The following is a 19705-nucleotide window of genomic DNA, read 5'->3' on the forward strand; positions in this document are numbered from 1 at the left end:
TTGGTTTTGGGGATGACATTTTCCTGTGATTGCATCTTGCTCTAATGTCTTGTTTTTGTTGTGTTTCTTATGACAGGCCATGTGCCCGCCATATGTATTATTATTCCTCTGGCTGGCCAACATCATCCTGAGCTGCCAGCACTTCGTCGTAGCTAGCACCATAGCCGCCTGGTACTTTACAAGGTCAGTTGTTCATCGAAGCAAATATTACTATTGTAGCCCATCCACACCTGTATTTGTATAGCGCACAAATTCTAGGTTAATCGATTGGGTTGCACTGTTTGCAGAGCCGTAAGGACAATTAGATTTCCGGAGATAACTTTCGCTGCAAAAAGTCGTCATGTTATGCTAACAATTGACTCAATTATTTTAGTTACTGCGTGGAGCAGCATGAAAATTATTCTCGGATAAGTTGAACTCCCCAGGTTATCGAGAACATTAGTAAGCTCCTAGAAAGCTTAAGAAAACTGAAGTGCCGCATGAATAACACATGAAATTTCATCGAGAACGCTGCATCTTCCCCCAAAGCTGCCTCAGCGTGACGATTAGCTGTAATAACAAAGTGCTTTGAATAGCGCAATCTGGTTGTGACCGGAGTATTCGAGACGCACCAGTTAGTGGAACCTTCAAGAATTAGGGCTTTCAGGAGTACCAGATGGTTCTTGGTTGACTATACATGCACATACAGTGCATGCGCCATTTCTAGAAGAAGGAAGCCGAATCACATCCTTTCTTTTGATGCACTCAAGTTTACAGTGAACGGGTTGGCGCTGGCCTAAAGTAATAAGCTTTTCTGATAAATTTCTGTATATTCATTGTATAGACTGCGTACAAAATCATTGTTATGTAAAAGGAAATTAGGCTAATCAGATTGCAAAGCGGCTTTGATGAAGTCTTTACGCAAACTAATGACTCTCTAAATTACGTTTAGCAAATAAATTGAAAAGTGCTGTGCTGGGCGCCGTAAGTTTGGGGCTCCGTAAGGAAACAAGTGGGTAAGAAGGATTCAACAAGAACCAAACTTGTTAAAATAGTCTTGTATTTCTGTTGTTGAAACGCTTTCTCTTACTCAATCTCGACGGAAATCGTCTAAGAACTGCTGTCGCTGTGTGCTTCTATGGCGGTGCAGGCACAAGACGCACATGAGCGCGCCGGTGATGAGGAGCATGCAGCTCCTGGTAGGCTACCACCTGGGCTCGGTCATCTACGGCTCGCTGGCACTCGTCGTCGCGGATCCCCTGAGGGCGATCATCTCTGGCACACGTCTCGTGTGAGTGAGTAGAGGCACGGAGTTGCAGGCTAACACTCATCAAAACGAACTCGTAAGAAGATGAGGAGCAACCCCAATGGGCATGTACAGCTGCTGGTAATGGTGCTAGTTTGAACACACACAGCAACGGTGTCTAATTAGGAAAACACACTTTTATGCATGATGATGTTTGTGGCATACCATATAATCATGGGGCGTGCCGAATGAACATTCGCCTTCTGAGAGGCTATTATTAACGGAAACGAATGCAGTATGTACCAACTGTCTTTTGTTGTTGTTGTTATTGCTGCTTCCATTTTCTTAATGCTTTTCTACTTCGGAGTGATAACAGCGTAGCCCCCGTGTACGCAGTTGCGCATACGCATAGGTAAAGTTAACGAACATTCTCAGTTTGTTTTACCGCTATCCGGGTTGAGTAAGTAGAAAAATATGCCCATTCGCCTTCCATCGCAACTAATAACACTGGCGCACTGGCCCTAATTATTGGTCGCAAATAAACTGGCTGCATGGATTTCTGAAGCCACTAAGAGTTACTAACGGTTTTCAAAACGTTGTTAGGCAAGTTGTCAACAACAATTTCTTAGGAAATCCTTTGCCGACTCATTGCGTGATCAGCATCTTTATCATTGTCCTAAGTGTAAACATAATGAGAAAGCGACACGCAGTTAGTGCCACTATTTTGCCTGGGGTTACTTTTTTATTATTTATTTTATATGTACATGCGCACACGTCTACAATGGCTAGAGACAACACTTGAACAAACTGCATATCGCTGAGAATAAAAAGAAACCACTGTAAGTAAATACAAATATATGTTTCAAATGCTTTCTTTTCTAGCTGGCATGATAATACTCAGGCGGGGGCGTCAGCCACCAGGCTTGTGAGGCCGTGTTGTAGCTGCCTCGACCGATTTTTGATGCACCTCAACCGCAAGGCCTACATTGTCATGGGTGAGCATTTTTTCATCTCTAATGAATACACAAACATAGTCTTTACGGCTTCGATCCCCTTATAGTAAGCCCAGTCCCAAGGTTCGTTCTGCTCAAAAGCTTCTATGAATGTTTACGCTGACGTGGATGTAAACTGTGAACGGAAGAGTTGCATGGAAGTTCAGTAGTCGACCAAATGGAAGCAGCACTTTCGCGTTTTATTTGACAAAACCACGATATGATTACGGGACCTGCCGCATTGAAGAACCCTGGCTTAACGGCCAATGTTTTTTTAACAAGCACTCAATACATGGTAAACGAGCCTATTGTGTATTCCGCCTCCATTGCAACGCGGCAACAGAAGCCGGGATCCGAACAGCTACTTTCGTTATCGATGCAACGCCACATCCACTGAGCTACCACGTACAGCAGGTTGAACGCAAAATAGTTGCAACTTGGGTTTTAAGGAAACTCTAAAGAGTAGCACTAAATACGTTTAAACTGAGAAATTTGGTGACTTTATTTTCTTACGCTGTACAAAGTTGATTGTTAGAATAAAAAATGAAGGCCAAAGTTCTAATTTTCGATTTGCGTGCCTAAAAAGCATAGTGCTGCACTTCAGTGCGCCGTCACCATGTCATAAATACTTTTTCGTATTTCGGCCGTTGCGACTCAGCGAAAGTTCTTGAAACTTTCTATGATCAGTCTTATTAACTATGAATACACTGCAGCCCGTCATTACTCTTAAAGAACCGCGGACAGTCAAATTTTGCTTTAGCGTCTGTGCTTTAATGAGTTGGTCTGTGTCTGATATTCATGGAATGGAACCGTCAGTGCTCCTATGTGACCAATACTTACTGATAGCATTGTCAGCCATCATACATTTTAGCGTCATTTCCAAACGCGCGCCCCAAACCATACGAAACGGCCACCGAATCGCGGCGTCCGCAACTTGTCGCACACGTGAACTCTTGTAGATCTGCGTAAATATGCTTCGTGTGCGCTGCCGGAGTGCTTTCGCAGATTACACACGCACGCACTTGATTCTCGTGAAGGTTCATTCCAAGTAAACTGCCTCATCCAGCGTGGTTTATGTATCGCGGTTGCAAGCTAGGAGGGGGAAGACGATGTAGAAGTTCGCTTTTATATCATTCAGATAGTAAACGGTTGTACTTTCGGAAACATTCCAAGCTGCAAAATGACCTATAGGGGCCCAACACATTAAGATTTTCAATCGTAATTGCATTTTGCCATCAGCTATGCCCCTTCGCTAATTATTTGTTCAGCATTAGGATTGGCAGGAATTTTTCCCACGAGAAATCGTAGCGCAAGAACTTTTTATAATACAAGCGCAGCTTAAGTGAGCACAACAATCTGTGAAAATGACGTCCCCAAAGCTGATGGGCCGCACTTGGCACGCGTCTGCATGACTCGTTTCAGCGATGCATGGCTTGAGCTTCCGTACCAGCGGTCGGAGGGTGCTACGGCTACTAGACCGTCATTGCCAGCAGGTGGCGAAACTCGACACCGTCTCTGGGTTCGTGCTCTTCCTAGCCAAATTCAACGTTGCACTGCTGGCAGTGTTTAGCGGACTCTGGATCATTAAGGTAAGACAGCATTCAGTGAGTTTGAATCCAAACTTAGCGACACTCTTCTCACAGTTCGAGTGCCTTATCAAGCGCATGACTTACTGATTTGAAAAAAAAATCGCTGGCTGTTTCATAATCGAGTGTAGATGTAAGCATGACGGCTACCGGCAAAGCAGACTGGTTGGAGATTATACGAAACGGCCACCGAATCGCGGCGTCTGCAACTTGTCGCACACGTGAACTCTTTTAGATCTGCGTAAATAGGCAAAGCAGACTGGTTGGAGACCATACGAAACGGCCACCGAATCGCGGCGTCCGCAACTTGTCGCACACGTGAACTCTTTTAGATCTGCGTAAATATGCTTCGTGTGCGCTGCCGGAGTGCTTTCGCAGATTACACACGCACGCACTCTAATTCTCGTGAAGGTTCATTCCAAGTAAACTGCCTCATCCAGCGTGGTTTATGTACTGCGGTTGCAAGCTAGGAGGGGGAAGACGATGTAGAAGTTCGCCTTTATATCATTCAGATAGTAAACGGTTGTACTTTCGGAAACATTCCAAGCTGCAAAATGACCTATAGGGGCCCAACTCATTAAGATTTTCAATCGTAATTGCATTTTGCCATCAGCTATGCCCCTTCGCTAATTATTTGTTCAGCATTAGGATTGACAGGAATTTTTCCTACGAGAAATCTTAGCGCAAGAACTTTTTATAATACAAGCGAACATGCACTAGCCACATTCTTAAAATGGGCGTAGTGCATGTTCGCAATGGTACACCCCACCCCACTATACCGCAGCACGTCATAGTGTGCACTGGTCCATATAAACGCGGCCCTGCTAGAAGAAGAAAACCGGCTCAATATAGCTCATAATTTACGCTGACTCTACTATTTTCCTAGGCAAAGTACTATAGATAGATATTGTTAGAAAATACACAATACACAACACAACGTAATATTTCCATGTGAACGAAGGGATTGCCAAAAAAATATTTTAGTCATGACGCCAGCCGTTTCTCTTTCGACAGCAAAATACGGGCGCTATAGCCCAAACTATTCTAGTCTGCTTCTGTCCCCTTTCTGCCATAAGCAGTCTGCGTTTGATAGAAAATTTTTTGAGCTACTTCCACTACGCGAATTTATGGAAACGCTAAAGCTTGCCGCCCTATATGACACGCACACACTGACTATGCATGATAAGGCTCAAGAAAAGAAAACAGATTGTTTCAAGTTCTCCACGTTTTTTGTCATTAGTCTTCCGTTAGTGGTAAAAAAATTTCGCATTGCACCTATTTAATCTGTCTGTCACGTGAAGTCGCAAAACTGCGAAAACACGAAGTCGTACTGACCTTTACGCACTACAGTTGGATTATTCGCCGTACAAAACGGGATTTTTCTCGGAATAGCCAGGGACTACCCCGTTGTGAAAGGAGTGGAAGATGGTTGCCGGTATATGGCACTGAATGAATTCGGGGTTTTGCGTGCCAAGCTAGGATTTGATTATGAGACAGGTTGTAGTAGGGGACTCCGGAATAATTTTGACCATCGGGCGATCTTTAACGCACCCCCACTGCGCATGGCTTTGGCAAAGGCTACTCGCGGAGCTGCTAGGGAGAATGAATTTGTCTGCGAAGCATAAAGTTTTTTTCGTGGCAGTGTAGCGTGCTCGAGCCCTTTCAGCACGTTTACGACATCGCTCTGCCAACTTACTTCGCAGAGCAGCATTTCTGCCACCCGCCGCAATTGTCGACCAGCCACCGCAATTTAAAAGGGAGAGTGAACCTATCGCACAGTTCGGCACCACGATCCTTACTCGGTTATCTGCTTTCTCTACGGTAGTTCGGTCCCACTGAAGCACTCATGACGTTTACGTGCTCCTCACCTCTTATAAGTGAATTAGATAAGAAATATAATTTTCATAAGCGTTCGTCAGGTCTCTCGGAAATTTGAGTACCGCAGTTTTCTATACGTGACACAAAAAATAGTTGCTGCTCCTGTAAAAAAAAAAAAAAGAAGAAAGTGATTGCACTGCGCTTTCACAACACTCCTACACTGGCCCCGACACGAAGAGCTCAAGCGAGAAATCATCATCAGCCTATGTTTATGTCCACTGCAGGATGAAGGCCTCTCCCTGCGATCTCCAATTACCCATGTCTTGTCCTAGCTGATTCCAACTTGTGCCTGAAAATTTCCTAACTTCATCACCCCACCTAGTTTTCTGCCGTCCTCGACCACGCTTCGTTTCTCTCGGTATCCATTCTGTATCTCTAATGGTCCACCGGTTATCCATCCTACGTATTACATGGCCTGCTCAGCTCTATTTTTTCCTCTTAATGTCAACTAGAATATCGGCCATCCTTGTTTGCTCTCTGATCCACACCGCTCTCTTCCTGTCTCTTAACGTTAGGCCTAACATTTTCGTTCCTTCGCTCCTTGTGCGGTCATTAACTTGTTCTCGAGCTTCTTTGTTAACCTTCAAGTTTCTGCCCGATATGTTAGCACCGGTAGAATTCAATGGTTGTACACTTTTCATTTCAACGACAGTGGTAAGCTCCCAGTCAGGATTTGGTAATGCCTACAGTAAGCACTTCAACCCAATTTTATTCTTTTGTGAATTACTTTCTCATGATCAGGGTCTCCTGTGAGTAACCCACTTAGATAAACATACTTGTTTACAGACTCTAGAGGATGACTGGCGATCCTCAATTCTTGTTTCCTTACCAGGCTATGCAACAATACCTTTGTCGTCTGAATATTATTCTTCAACCCCAGTCTTACGCTTTCTCGGTTAAGGTCGTCAACCATTTGTTGTAACTGCAATATTCCTGATATTTGCCATTGATCCTGACTCCTAAGCCTCGCCATTCCAAGAGCTTGAATACTTCTTCTAAGCATGCAGTAAATAACATGGGAGAGCTTGTGTCTCCTAGCCTGACCCCTTGCTGGATAGGTAATTTTCTACTTTTTTTGTGGAGAAACAAGGTTGCTGTGCAATCCCTGTAGATAATTGCCAATATATTCACGTCTGCATCCTGTACTCCTCGGTTACGTAATACCTCTATGACTGCTGGTATCTCTACTGAATCAAATGCTTTTTCATGATCTATGACAGCCAGATAGAGAGCTTGATTGTACTCCGCAGATTTCTCTATTACCTGGTTGATGACATGGATATGATCCGTCGTAGAATATCCCTTCCCGAAGCCAGCCTGTTCGCTTGGTTGGCTGAAGTCAAGCGTTGCCCTGATTCTATTTGAAATTACCTTGTGAATATTTTATACAATACTGAAAGCACGCTAATGGGTCTATAATTCTTCAATTCTTTAACATCTTCCTTCTTATGGATGAGTATAATGTTGGCGTTCTTCCAGCTTTATGGTTCACTTGAAGTCGTGAGACATTGCGCATAAAGGGCCGGAAGATTTCCAAGCATGATATATCCTCCTCCTTTGAATAAATCGACTGTTAGTCCATCTTCTCCAGCAGCTTTTCCCCTGGCCATGTCTTGCAAGGCCCTTCTAACTTCATCGCTAGTTATAGAAGGAGCCTCTGTATGCTGTTCACCACTACTCCGAATTAAAGTAGCTTGGCTGCTCTGGGAACAGCACAGGTCAGTACAGAATTATTCCGCTTTTTTACTATGTCATCAAAATTGCTGATGATATTACCCTTCTTGTCTTTCAGTGCATACATCTTGCCTTGACCTATGCCAAGTTTTCTTCTCACTGATTTCATGCTGCGTCCATGTTTTACTGCTTCCTCAATTTTTCTACGTTATAACTTCAAATATCCCCTTACATTCTTCTTGTTCATCAGTTTTGAAAGTTCTGTGAATTCTATCTGGTCTCTCGAGTTTGACACTTTCATGTTTTGTCGTTTCTTTATTAGGTTCTTTTTTTACTTGGGAGAGCTTACCTACTGGTTGCCTATGGTGCCTTATCACCCGTTTCAATTGCTGGTTCTGAGATCAGCCTAGTTACGGTTTAATTCATTACCTCTATGTTGTTTTCATCTTCCTCTTCTGAAGCTGCATAGTTTGCGAGCACCAGCTTAATTGGTCTGCTTTTACCCTTACTGTGTCTAGGTTGGCCTCTTTCTTCTTCAAAATTTTTATTCTTTGTCTCTTCAAAGTGAGAGAAATATGAGAAATACACTGTTGCAAACATTTTAGCTTGTGACATGTGCGTGTGCGAATCTTCTAGCTGCAACCATTCGAACAGTTGCAATGCCATTCCTTTTCTTTTACTTGTTCCACATTTGGCAGTAGCAGGAACCGCATAAAACTCCCTAACCTGTGATTGTTTTCACAAAGCATTGAGCTTACAATGCCACATTACCAACTCAGGCATAATATAAATGCGTGGCATTCATGATGGAATACATCAGCAGCAGTTTGTTGGCACTTAAGAGGACTTGTTACTGTTTGGTGTACGTTTTCTGATTGTTAAAAACAATGATTGCTGTTTTATCTCTGCTATTCTGTGCACGGCCACTGATAGATCACATACATGTTAGATCATACACCAATCACAAGCTGAACGCGTCACACATAGCTTTTGCACTGCCAGGGTTACTTTAAGATCTGAGATGCGCTGTGAACGTTCACTTCTCCGAGTCTGTTGTTTAATTAGGGCGGCGTTTTCGAAATACAATAACCCTGAACACCAGAACAAGCAGGACGGGGCTGGGTCCGTGCGCCTGCCCAACAGTTCTTGCAGAATTCGACATCCTTCGTATCCACAGAATCCCGGGAGCACAAGCACAGTTACAAAAAGGGGGGGGGGGGGGGACAAATTATGGTGGATAAGAAAAACCGCAGCTTATACGGGGGTTTCATGTACTTATCCTTCAGGTGCATGTGTTAGAAATATGAAGGCGTTTAGCATGAGCAGTGCCAATTGACGTCTTCTTTTCTATTTTTTTCTGTCTTCAGGAAAACCAGACGACGGTGTATGTGTGGGCTCCTTTGATTGCAGCTGGCTGCATAGCATACTATATAGCTGATTCCTGCATATCGCTTTATGAGGTGAGCAGTGTGGATAAAACATTGGTGCATGTGTCATTGGCTGCCGAGTGCATTGACAGCACAGCTTCCCAATGTTATTTGCGGCACTGTAGTCCTTATGCAGTAACCTGGCTTTGAAATACGTAGCGTTGGCTATGCAAATACATACTACTCCATGGTAACAATACGTCTGGAATATATTCACTAGAAAGCTGCCTCTTTAATACGGCCGTGTTTATCTTCTTAACTGATAAATAATAAATATATCGTTACAGATAGTTTCTACATGTACCAGAGGAAGTAATAATTCGCATCTCAAGTGTTCCTAATTGCAATTGTATCGTGTATTTATTTCATTTGCAAATACTACCATATTGCATAGCAAGATGTAGCAGGAGTGAGTACAGATTTATAAGCAAACATAGCACATAGAATACACATTGCGCTACTGCATACGTAGCAAGAACAAAGAGCAATAACAATATTACATCAAAATACTTTAAAAATTGATCAAGAGGCAAGTAATGCACACAACTTTCCAGATTATTTCACTGCTCAATAACGCTTAACAAGAAAGAGAACTTATTACAATGTATAGAGAGGAATAATATTTAATGGGTGGGTGCGTCGAGTACTGTGGTGCAAGACGGTAGCTTTTATGGCAAAAGTTCCATGAACTATCTTACAAAGCAAAATAATGCACTAAATATTGTGTCTGTAGGCTAGGTTACGAAGTGACACATCATTTGTGAAGGATGGAGGTGATAAATGGCCGTCATGTCTGCGAAATATGAATGTAATGGCATTGTTATGGACTCTCAAGTCTTTTAATGTCGCAAGCATGATAAGACGACCACAGAGCCGAGGCGTATTTAAGTAGGAGCCTTACTATGCTTTTATAAGCAACTAACGTGCATCATTTGGTGCGCTTTTGAAGTGGCGTATTAAGTAACCTAGTTTTACTGAGCTTTTGCACATAATATTTCTACATGTGTATGCTACTTTACGTTCGGCGAGAAAGTTAGCCCTAAGTTTCTGAACTCATTATCGATATTTAAATACTACAATTATCCTCGTAGGTGTGTTCTAGGGGTACAATCCCATTAGGAAAAGTAATTTTAAGGTGTTTGTAAAGTTTATACCCATTTGCCATTTTTCATTTCAGTCGAAAAAGAGAGAAAATGCCTCATTTAAATTTTCTTGATCATTACGACTTGGGACATAGAGTGATGCTCGCAGTGGTCGACATATAACTTTTTTTACCCGAATAGTTTCCAATAGCTTGAACGAGATCATATACATACCGTGCTGACCAGTTGCCCTCACGACCTCATCTTCGGGCTCGACTTTCTGACGACGCATTCTGCCCTCATCGACTGTTCCACCGGTACGCTGTGCCTCGAGCTTCCTCTTGTTCCCGACGTTCGCCCCGAACAACCGAACACCCTCTGCACTACAGCGTTTGTTCGGTTACCTTCAAAAGCCCTCACCTTCGTCGAATTGGCCTCGACGGCAACCGTGCCTGATGGCGACTATGTCGTCGCCCCTATTCGTGACGTCCTCCTGGCGCGCGACGTCTCTGTGCCACACTCCGTCGTTACCCTTGCCGCTAATGGGATGTGTCTCCCCGTCATCAATTTTGGCTTGACAAAGCAAGTGCTACCTGAAGGCATAGTGGTGGCCACGCTCCGGTCTGTGACAGACGACCACGTCACTGCTTTTGCAGCCGATGCGTCTCCAGATCCTCCTGTTTACCCACAGGATGCCTTGAACCTCGACGGCCCATTACGTCCCATGGTCGCTCCGGACCTCGCACAATGAATAAGAATGAGCCGAGTATTCAGCTCTGGAGGACTCCTGAGGTTACATTGATGTGAGATAACTGCTTGGGATTGAAAGCTACACATTGAGTGCTTGAGTGCAAATAATCAGTTAGCCATGTATAGGAGTTTAACATCAGTAATAAATGATCTGAGCTTAGGAAGACGCTTGTTGTGACATTTTGTGGTAAATATCTTTGAACAATTTATAAAGATGGCATCCATTTTTCCACGCATATTTTGCACGGAGCAATGTGGTGGGTGAATTCAATTAATTGCAATGTGGTGCAAAAACCAGCAAGAAATCCGTGTGGTGCATTCGATTGTGTTCCGTTAGGTATTCGATGATATATTTGCAAATCATGTGCTGTAAAAGTTGGGACCAGCTGGAAAACAAGGAAATTTGCCTGTAATTGCATACTAAAAGTTTGCCGTTGTCTTTGTCAACGGGTTTCACTTGGTCATTCGATAAAATTTGGAGAAAAGTGGCTGGTTCAAATGATTTCTTGAAAAACATAGTAAGGTAGCAAGAGCTCCATTCCCAATATCGTTTTAAAAACACGTGAGGTATCTTGTCTGATGCGGCACATTTTGTCGTATCAAATTTTAAAACAACATTGTTTACATCTGCAGTAGTAATTTCTATGCCCTGGAAGGAAGGCAATCCTGTATTCACGGAAAAAGCGGGGGTAATGCGCCATCAGAAGTAAAAACTGACTTTTCATGTCATTTCATTTTATTTCCCATCTTACAGTACAAATGGAGGGGTTGTAGAAAAAAAAGCTGCACCAGGAAAGCTTGACGAGTCTACAAACCTAATGTTCAGCAGGGGGGCAGCACTGGAACTTGTACAATTTTAAAACATGAATAAGTACACCAAGGAATCACCAAAGAATACACAAAACAGCAATATGTACACATAAACGAACCTAAGCCATGTTATTTAAATACATACTATCAAGTTCTTCGCGCGAACAGGAAAACAAATCAAAATTAATGACAGCATAGCCATTAAGAAGAGACGGAAGAGTATAGTGAAGGCCTTTTTTTCCAAGATTAAGTCGAGGTATCGGTACTATCCATTCCTCGCCATGCCTTGTTGGATAGCCTAATACCTTTTTCCTTAGTTCTGCTAATTTCCATGAGGTTGGCTATATTATTTGTAATTTCAGATTTGAAGATGACGCTAAGACGAGATTTATAAAGGTTATGTACTTTAATCGCTCTAGACTGACTAAATAAAGCTGTACGGCTCATAAATGATTCAGATGTCACTGAAGGATCATAGGTAGAAAACCATTATTATTAAAGGAAAAGGGCGACGGTCAGCAGGAATTCTAGCTTTCCAAAACTTAGTTGGGTTGTCGTTGATAAACATAACAAACGTTTTGTCTCGGTCACATTAGTCTTTATAGTAGCTGAAAGGGTTTTAAGCAAGGAAATGACATCACGAGGGGCAGAAAGTTGGCTCAGTGAATTCTCTTGATACTTCGTATGAGCTGAATAATTTTTTTTGTATACCAAGTCTTCTTGGGATTACGCTTTACGCATTTGTTTGGGGCAAACTGAGAAATGCAATTGCGAATAATGGTACAAATCCTTATGAGCTACGCATGAACATTAGAAAAATAGCTACAAGGTAAAAAGCTGCCCAATGATAATTCAAGCATATCGCCAATGGAGGGTTCATCAGCTCGAGAAAAGTCACAAACAGATTTGTAATTATGTTGCTCAGGATGAAGTGCTGCATTCCATGTGACGATAACTGCTTTATGGTCAGACAGACCCTGAACAACTTGACAGCCATAACCATTTTCCAGTGGGTGCGCGTTTATGAACACGAGGCCTAAGATGGAACCTTCATGGATAACGGTGCTGACCACTTGCGTTATGTCTAAAGATTGGCACATTGCTTTACCACGACCATTTGAACACAGTGATAACCATTCCATACCAGATGTATTAAAGTCATTGTAATTATAACTGGGATTCATGGCGCTAAAACGACACAAGGACGAGGAAGAACACGGGACGAGCGCTAACTTTCAACAATTTCTTTATTGCAATTGGTAAGCATATATATACTCACTGGGAAAGGCACTGCAAAAGACGCACTGAAGGAAAGAAGAAAAGTAAAAAACAGTCAAGTAGCTACTATGCCAAAAGTGCAAGCTCTTGGCAAAATGCAGTGCCTTTCCCAGTGAGTATATATATGCTTACCAACTGCAATAAAGCAATTGTTGAAAGTTAGCGCTCGTCCCGTGTTCTTCCTCGTTCTTGTGTCGTTTTAGCGCCATGAATCCCAGTTAAAGTTACAATGACCTACCAACACGCCCAAACTTCTTACCTGCTAAAGTCTATTAAAGTCGCCAGAAATAATCATTTTACAACAACTGAGTTCTAAGAATTACTTCTAAAAAATTGTCTTTAGTGTTTGCGTCTCGGTTAAGTGCGCCGATGGCCATGACAAACCCATGTAGCCGGGCCTTACATCAGATTGATTCCAGATTCGTAAGTTTTCTTACGTTACTGTACTCAATGCCACCTTTTATTAAAAGTGCTACGCCGCTACCTCGACTAGAAATTCTGTTTTTTATTAAAACAGTATTACAGAGTGGCAGGGATTCAGCATCCAGAATAAATTTATTCAACCAAGTTTCCATTGGACAAATGAGGGATGAATTAATAGATTGAGCGACACAGTGAAAGGGTTTTATATTGTTTAATAGGCTACACACAATATTACTTCGTAACCATAAACTAGCTTCTGTGAAAAGTCACGCCTTACGTTTATTAACGCCATTCTGTGCTTCGCTCACACTGCAGCGCACATTGTCAACCAACAGAGAATCAAACTGCAGCTTTACGTTTCTGGCGCCTCTTCGTATGCAAGCAGACACTGTCCTCAGTACCCTTCCATATATGCCTCTCGTGGGCACTAAAATGTTCATTGACATATATCTTCCTTCCTTTCAGCTTATGTGCATTAAAGATAATCGCAACTTTGCATCTGTCACCTTAAATCTTACGTATAAGCGGACATGGCTCAACATTTTTATGCGTGTATATCCTGAGACATCTTTCTATAAGGTCGCATTTGATTTAAATTTTAGAAGTAATTATCCTTGATACTGACCCAAGTAGTACTTCAGCAGATTCAGACGGCTCTTGTGGGAGGCCGCAGATAATCACATTGTTCTTACGTGACCTGTTCTCTAAAATATTGATTTGAGTATCGAGTTTGCTAACAATGTTTTTAAGATCTGCAACTGTTTTCTCAACCTGTTCGATTCGCGACGTCACATTGACGACAGTAGAGGTAGTATTTTCCAGTTAGACAAGCCTTTCTTCGAAAGAAGCACATTTGATGAATTTGGCTAATTTGAGGCTGACCAGAAAGTAGGTCAAACAATAAGGTTTAATTTTCCCGATAAGTGAATAGTCCCTACATTTCCAAGCAACATTAATATTTGCTTCAACATGTCCATCACACAAGACAATACAGACAGAGGGTCCGGCAGTAGCAATATAAATCAATCATCGCTTCTATAGCAGTATGAAGTGACCTATTACACTACCTGTAAAATAGAGCAAGCAAGATTTAGCCAGCTGTACGCCATACCGCTGTTGGACCCAATGAAGAGCAGTCAGTCAGCAGGTGGCATTACACACTGTCCTAATGTTGCAGATGTCGCTTCGTTTCCAGCCTGTGCGCAGCCGAAGCATGTTGAAAACGTAGCACGACCTTCTGCTGTTTCATAGTGGTCACGTAACGACAGGCCAAGGACTTCACTATAGCACGACAAAGCGGATGAATGCGCCAGGAACGGAATGGACAGGCAGGTCTGCGTCAGGACACAATCCTGGTGATAATGCTCAACGGTACATGCGGCAATCTGCAAGACAAAGCAGGCTGTACACCAGCTGTACGCCATGCCGCTGCCGAACCAACTCTAAAACACAAATTTGTATAAACTGGTCTTTTGGTTGCCGCAGCACTGACGGTGCAATTTCGTCGACAATAATTTACGAACGGGCATGTCCTGAAGAAAAAGAGCTGCATTCATATTTCACACGTTTTAAAAATTGCTTTACAAGCTTTTCCATCATACCTTTTAGAGTAGAGAAACGAGAAAATTGGCTGAATCGAGCTTTAGTTGCAACAGATATTGGGTGCATATGGTTGCTGAAGTGACAGAACTGAACAGTGTTTTTTTTTTGTGACTAAAAGAAGCGCATAGTTCGCAGCGCAAAGTTTAGGTGCCCGTTTAACGAAGCAAAGAATTTCCAAGAAAGTGAAAAGAAAGTTCGGGGGTTTCCGAACTGCATCTGATTAAAGTTATTACCGACAACATGCAACCAGAATTGACTCTGAACACTTAAGCATGTCGCTAATGCAGATTCTAATTCTTGTAATCGTGTGCCATACTAAGTGAAAGCAATTTTCATTTCTCTCAGTGGTTAATATTGAAGTAATTAAATAGGAGCATGGAGGTCCCTTCATCACAAGAACTGAAACTTTCGAATGTAGATAACAATTGACGCCACTTCGAAAGCCCGTTATATAAATATCCACGTGGTTGCTTCATTTTTGTTATTCGCTATGAGTCACTAATACTGCATTTGCACGATTCTAACGCACACCTTTTCGATTAAGATGTGCATTCATATTTGTATGCGCCCCCCGTTACGATCGCAACTAATCAAAAACTAATTCTACTCAAAATCGAAAACGAAACCGATTCCTACTAAGAAAGAGTTTAATGCAAGCTAGCCAGACACACTGCCATCGAGCGGGTCGTCTAAAGAAAGGGACGCTCGGAGACATCGCAACGAGGGTGCATGGTGCGTGGAATGCCCTCCCGCAGACGATGGTTGCGTGAGACTTCAAGAAGTGTGGCATTTCTAATGCATTAAACGAAACTGAAGATGACATTCTGTGGTCAGTAGACAGCGAAACGGAGGTGTTGTCCCACTCCGATCGTGACTACCTACTGAGATTCAGCTGTGGGCATATCTCTGTGCCTTTGTATGTTCCATAAGATCGTCTCAACAGGACACGCGTCGACTCTGGTTTCGTTGCTTGATGTGTGCGGTCGAATCGGCAGCAAGTTATTTTTTTTTAATATTTGGGCGGTAATAGAATTGCGCGTTGCAATCGGTGGCGCGGTAGAATCACGCAAATAGGGTAATTGGCACGCACTGCACAACGCAGTTGAGGAACTTGCAGAATGAGCCGCTCTTCATTCAGCGATGTCTAAGAGCCATGCTTAGGCTGGTGTCCATGGTCCATGGCGTGTTTTAGAGGAATGCAAAGGATGGGGATATACGGCTATTTTCTTGTCTGTAAATTTTCTGAAATTTCAAGTATACTAGTAATATCGTGTAGAAATCGGCTTCTATCACAACAAAAGAAATGTATTTTACCTGCCACTTCTGCAATCAACTTCCGAAATAATGCATTTGCTATGATACCTGTATGGGGCCTTCCAATGCCATAGCTGCGGCTGAGTTGAGTTACTCTTGTGTGCTATTTATGATTACTTTCACTGGGGCTTCCCATACGCAACGCAGATCAGCGGCGGCTGAGGAGCCTAATGGCGGGGCCGCTAAGTAATTCAATTGGAAAACAACACATGAGCAATCATGGAAGCCTAACGTTTTTCATTGTACCGGTAGATTCGTCGTAGTAGGCTTCGCTATAACTGCGTTTAGAATACCTATATAACTGAGGCATTCTGCCGAGGAACATATGGAATCGTTCGTTATACAGGTCATTTTGTAGTGTATGCGTTCGCAGTAAACGCACCCGACTCTATTTCAGGCCAGTTGGTAAGCCGTCAGTTGATAATATATTGGCCAAAACTTATTGCATACGGTGCCCGCTCAATCAAGTAACCATGGGTGAAACACAACGCGGTCAAAGGCCAGCGTAAAGCAAGCGTACCGATGCCCACAGTCTCCATGAAGAGTATACGAAGAGAACCCGTTACATGTGGTGCATTTATAATGGCACTTGTGTTCTCAATGTTGCAAGAGTATAATGTGATTTATAAGTAAGATAAACCAAGAGGTCCTTTCAATCACTCGCAGGTGGCGGTGGATACGCTGTTCCTCTGCTTCAGCGAGGACTGTGAGAAAAACAATGGAGTGACAAAACCATATTTTGTCACAGATTCTTTGAGGGTAAGCAGCACAAAAGTGTGTGGAAAATTACTGTACTGTCTTCAATGAACTGCTGCAGAAAGTTAGATTATAAATTCATGGCGCACGTGAAAGAGAGTTTTTGCGTACGCCAGCTGCCTAGAGTGAACAGATAAAGTTGACAGAAATGTGGAATAGGTAGATCTTTATGTGTGAGCTTGTATATTGATGGTGAGAGACTATTTACCACGCTTCACACGAATTCGGGTTGTCGACGCAAACAAGTGTTGGCAGCAGAATTGCACAGCAAATAAAAATAATTCAGTGCCATACAGAGAGGTAAATGAGCTTGTAATCAACATTGGATATATGCAGGTTTAACGCAATTGCTGGATGCCATGTGAAACGAAGCTTCAGTGAAGCAGGTTATGCAGCTGGGCGCGATGCATGCGTAACTATATTATTGCTATATACTATTAACTATATACTATTAACTATTAACTATATACTATTAACTATATTATTGTACAATGATTACAAGTATGCCCTACATGATTCATAGGCTAGGTCGAAATGCAAACATCAAATAAGGAACCTGCGGAGTTGCTGTACTAGTTCTTGCAGCGAAATCACGAGAACAGAATCTGTGCATGACGCTTATCGAAGGAAACACTCGTGATGAGAGGTTTATGTAGAGATAAGTACAACACAAATTCTAATGCATTTACGCATCTATATACCGCTTATGTTTTAGACATACACACATTCTGGAAGACTGCTCGACAAAATGTGTAACACACTGGAACTTGCATAATGGTCCCAAAATGGATAGCCCAATAGGAGAAATAATAAAAAAATTGAACAGGTCATCGACTTTTATGCTCTGTTTTGTCAGCAGGTATATGCGCTTTAGAGATAGTCGTATGATCTGTCAATATATGCGCAGATTTTTCTCAAGATCTATTGTCCTTACTAGGTAGAGGAGAGTTACGTTCACTAGGAATATGTTGCGGTGAAAATCTTGTGCAACCTACTCAATTGTTCTAGATATTTTATATATAATTAGCGTGCGCGAACAGCTCTTTTGGTGAAGACTGTCCGGGGAGGGACAGGAAGTTTGAGAGAGCAAGTAAAATTAGGTACATGAAGACGCCCCTCCGCAAGAGCTAGGTATATTGTAATAAAGAGGAGAGAGTTGTTTTTTCTGTTGTGTAGCCCGTCCTTCCTTTATTCGTTGGTGCTCACTTTCCGGGCCGAGGACTGTGAATACCCTGTTTGTTATTATTGCGCCGGTACTGGGTCAAGGCTGTGCTATTGCTATACAATGTAGAACACGTTGGTTCGCTTTGCAGCGTAACGCCTCAAACTGCAATCTGTAGACTTGTGTGGTCCACCCGGATCAGAACTCGTCATAACAAATGAAAAAGAAACAAAAAACGGAAAGGCTAGTAACCTTTTTGGCGCGACGCACCATTGTACGCCATGAAAAAAAAAAAAAACATGTGGTAAAGGAGACGAAAGCTTTGCTTGAAATTCCGAAGGTGTTAGCCCATGATGGACTGGCGCTGTTTGTCTCATCCTTTGTTCGGTGTTAGGTAAAAAGCTATTATACAATGTAGTTCCCGCACACTTGCTATACATATACCTGATTGACAAGTAATATGATGATAACGTTCAATGTACTTCACGCACACTTGCTATACTGATAGCTGATTTAGACGTATTATGATGATAACGCGCTAGAGCGAACTGAGACATTGAACATAGAAAGAACCCGAAGGCATTAGCTACACTTCTATTTTATTTCATGACATTGTAACACTTTTTGCTTATCATGTGCACTTAATTGGTGCAAAAGTTACCTGAAAGGCTGTGCTCTTGAGTGTTCAAAATGCCATATGTTAGGAGATTAGTGGGCACATCAGATATAATTAAGGTGCTTCGCGTTCTAGTTGTTCTTCGAGTGGCAATGACTGTTTATTAACTATATAACCCAGGTAATCAAATCAATCGGCATCAAAGCGACCGTGCGTTAATGAGGCTAGTAAAAACAAGCAGTGCACTGCGCCTGCGCACGTCTTTGCACTTTGTGTTAGCTAAACTCTCTGTACCTTGTAGGTTCAATAGAGCAATCCAATACCTACATAACTGGGAGACAAGCTGCATCAAAATTTTCATTTGTATGCTTCCATTGAACCAATTGTATGAACGCTCCCGTATTTGATATGACTGCTCATTTATTTTCTCAAGAATTGTCATATGATTTAGTACACTGGTTGCTATCTGTGTCAGGTACTTTCTTGTGCTTGTATATGAATATTATGCGTTATTGCGCAAAACGGCGGCATGACCGCTGCTTGTTAATAGCGATGGAGTCAAATCTGTGCATGAAATACTTACGAAGCTACCTTCGTAGAAGGTTTTCTGTGCGATTTAGCATGATAACCTAAGTTTATTTCTTTCTTTTGACTGCAATGCAGGCCTTCATGCATGACAGCAAGAACGAACTTCCGGACATTGGAAGCACGAGAGTGACGTCATAGGACAATGGTACACGCTCACATGGGTCAATGCGCAGAGTGTAAAAAAAAGACATATTTTTATTAAAGTGCCACGCATTGATGGCGGCCTGGTACATACCATTGGAGTCAAAGTTGTTTTAAGGGCTCTCCATAACTACTATCTGTGACATTACGCTAATGAAAAAGTCATATGCCGTATAAGTTGCACCGAACATGTCAAAATGATTGACGCAATTGAATGGGTGGCCCTATTACACCCCCAAAGTAGCATATAGTTCTTCGAAAGCTGTGATACCACAAAAAATACCAGCTTCCCCAGAAAAACTATCACCACTTCTTCGTAACCACCTGTTTTCACCTTTGTACACCTATGTACATACATGCCTCATGTGATATCCCGAACGGGGTCTTTTAGACTAATCAAA

At 42.4% G+C, this 19705-nt stretch overlaps 1 protein-coding gene across 1 annotated transcript; it reads left to right on the forward strand.

Annotated features, from left to right (window-relative positions):
• The first annotated feature begins 57 nt into the window (after positions 1–57).
• LOC125940940 (choline transporter-like protein 1) lies at positions 58–19350 on the forward strand. Its single transcript, XM_049657687.1, has 7 exons — positions 58–183; positions 1130–1270; positions 2108–2220; positions 3640–3806; positions 8723–8815; positions 16708–16800; positions 19239–19350. Exons 1-7 carry the CDS (start codon positions 80–82, stop codon positions 19299–19301), a joined length of 774 nt encoding a protein of 257 aa, XP_049513644.1. The 5' UTR covers positions 58–79; the 3' UTR covers positions 19302–19350.
• Positions 19351–19705: the final 355 nt, after the last annotated feature.

Source organism: Dermacentor silvarum, chromosome 10 (assembly GCF_013339745.2).
Source record: "Dermacentor silvarum isolate Dsil-2018 chromosome 10, BIME_Dsil_1.4, whole genome shotgun sequence".
Classification (NCBI taxonomy): Eukaryota; Metazoa; Arthropoda; class Arachnida; order Ixodida; family Ixodidae; genus Dermacentor; species Dermacentor silvarum.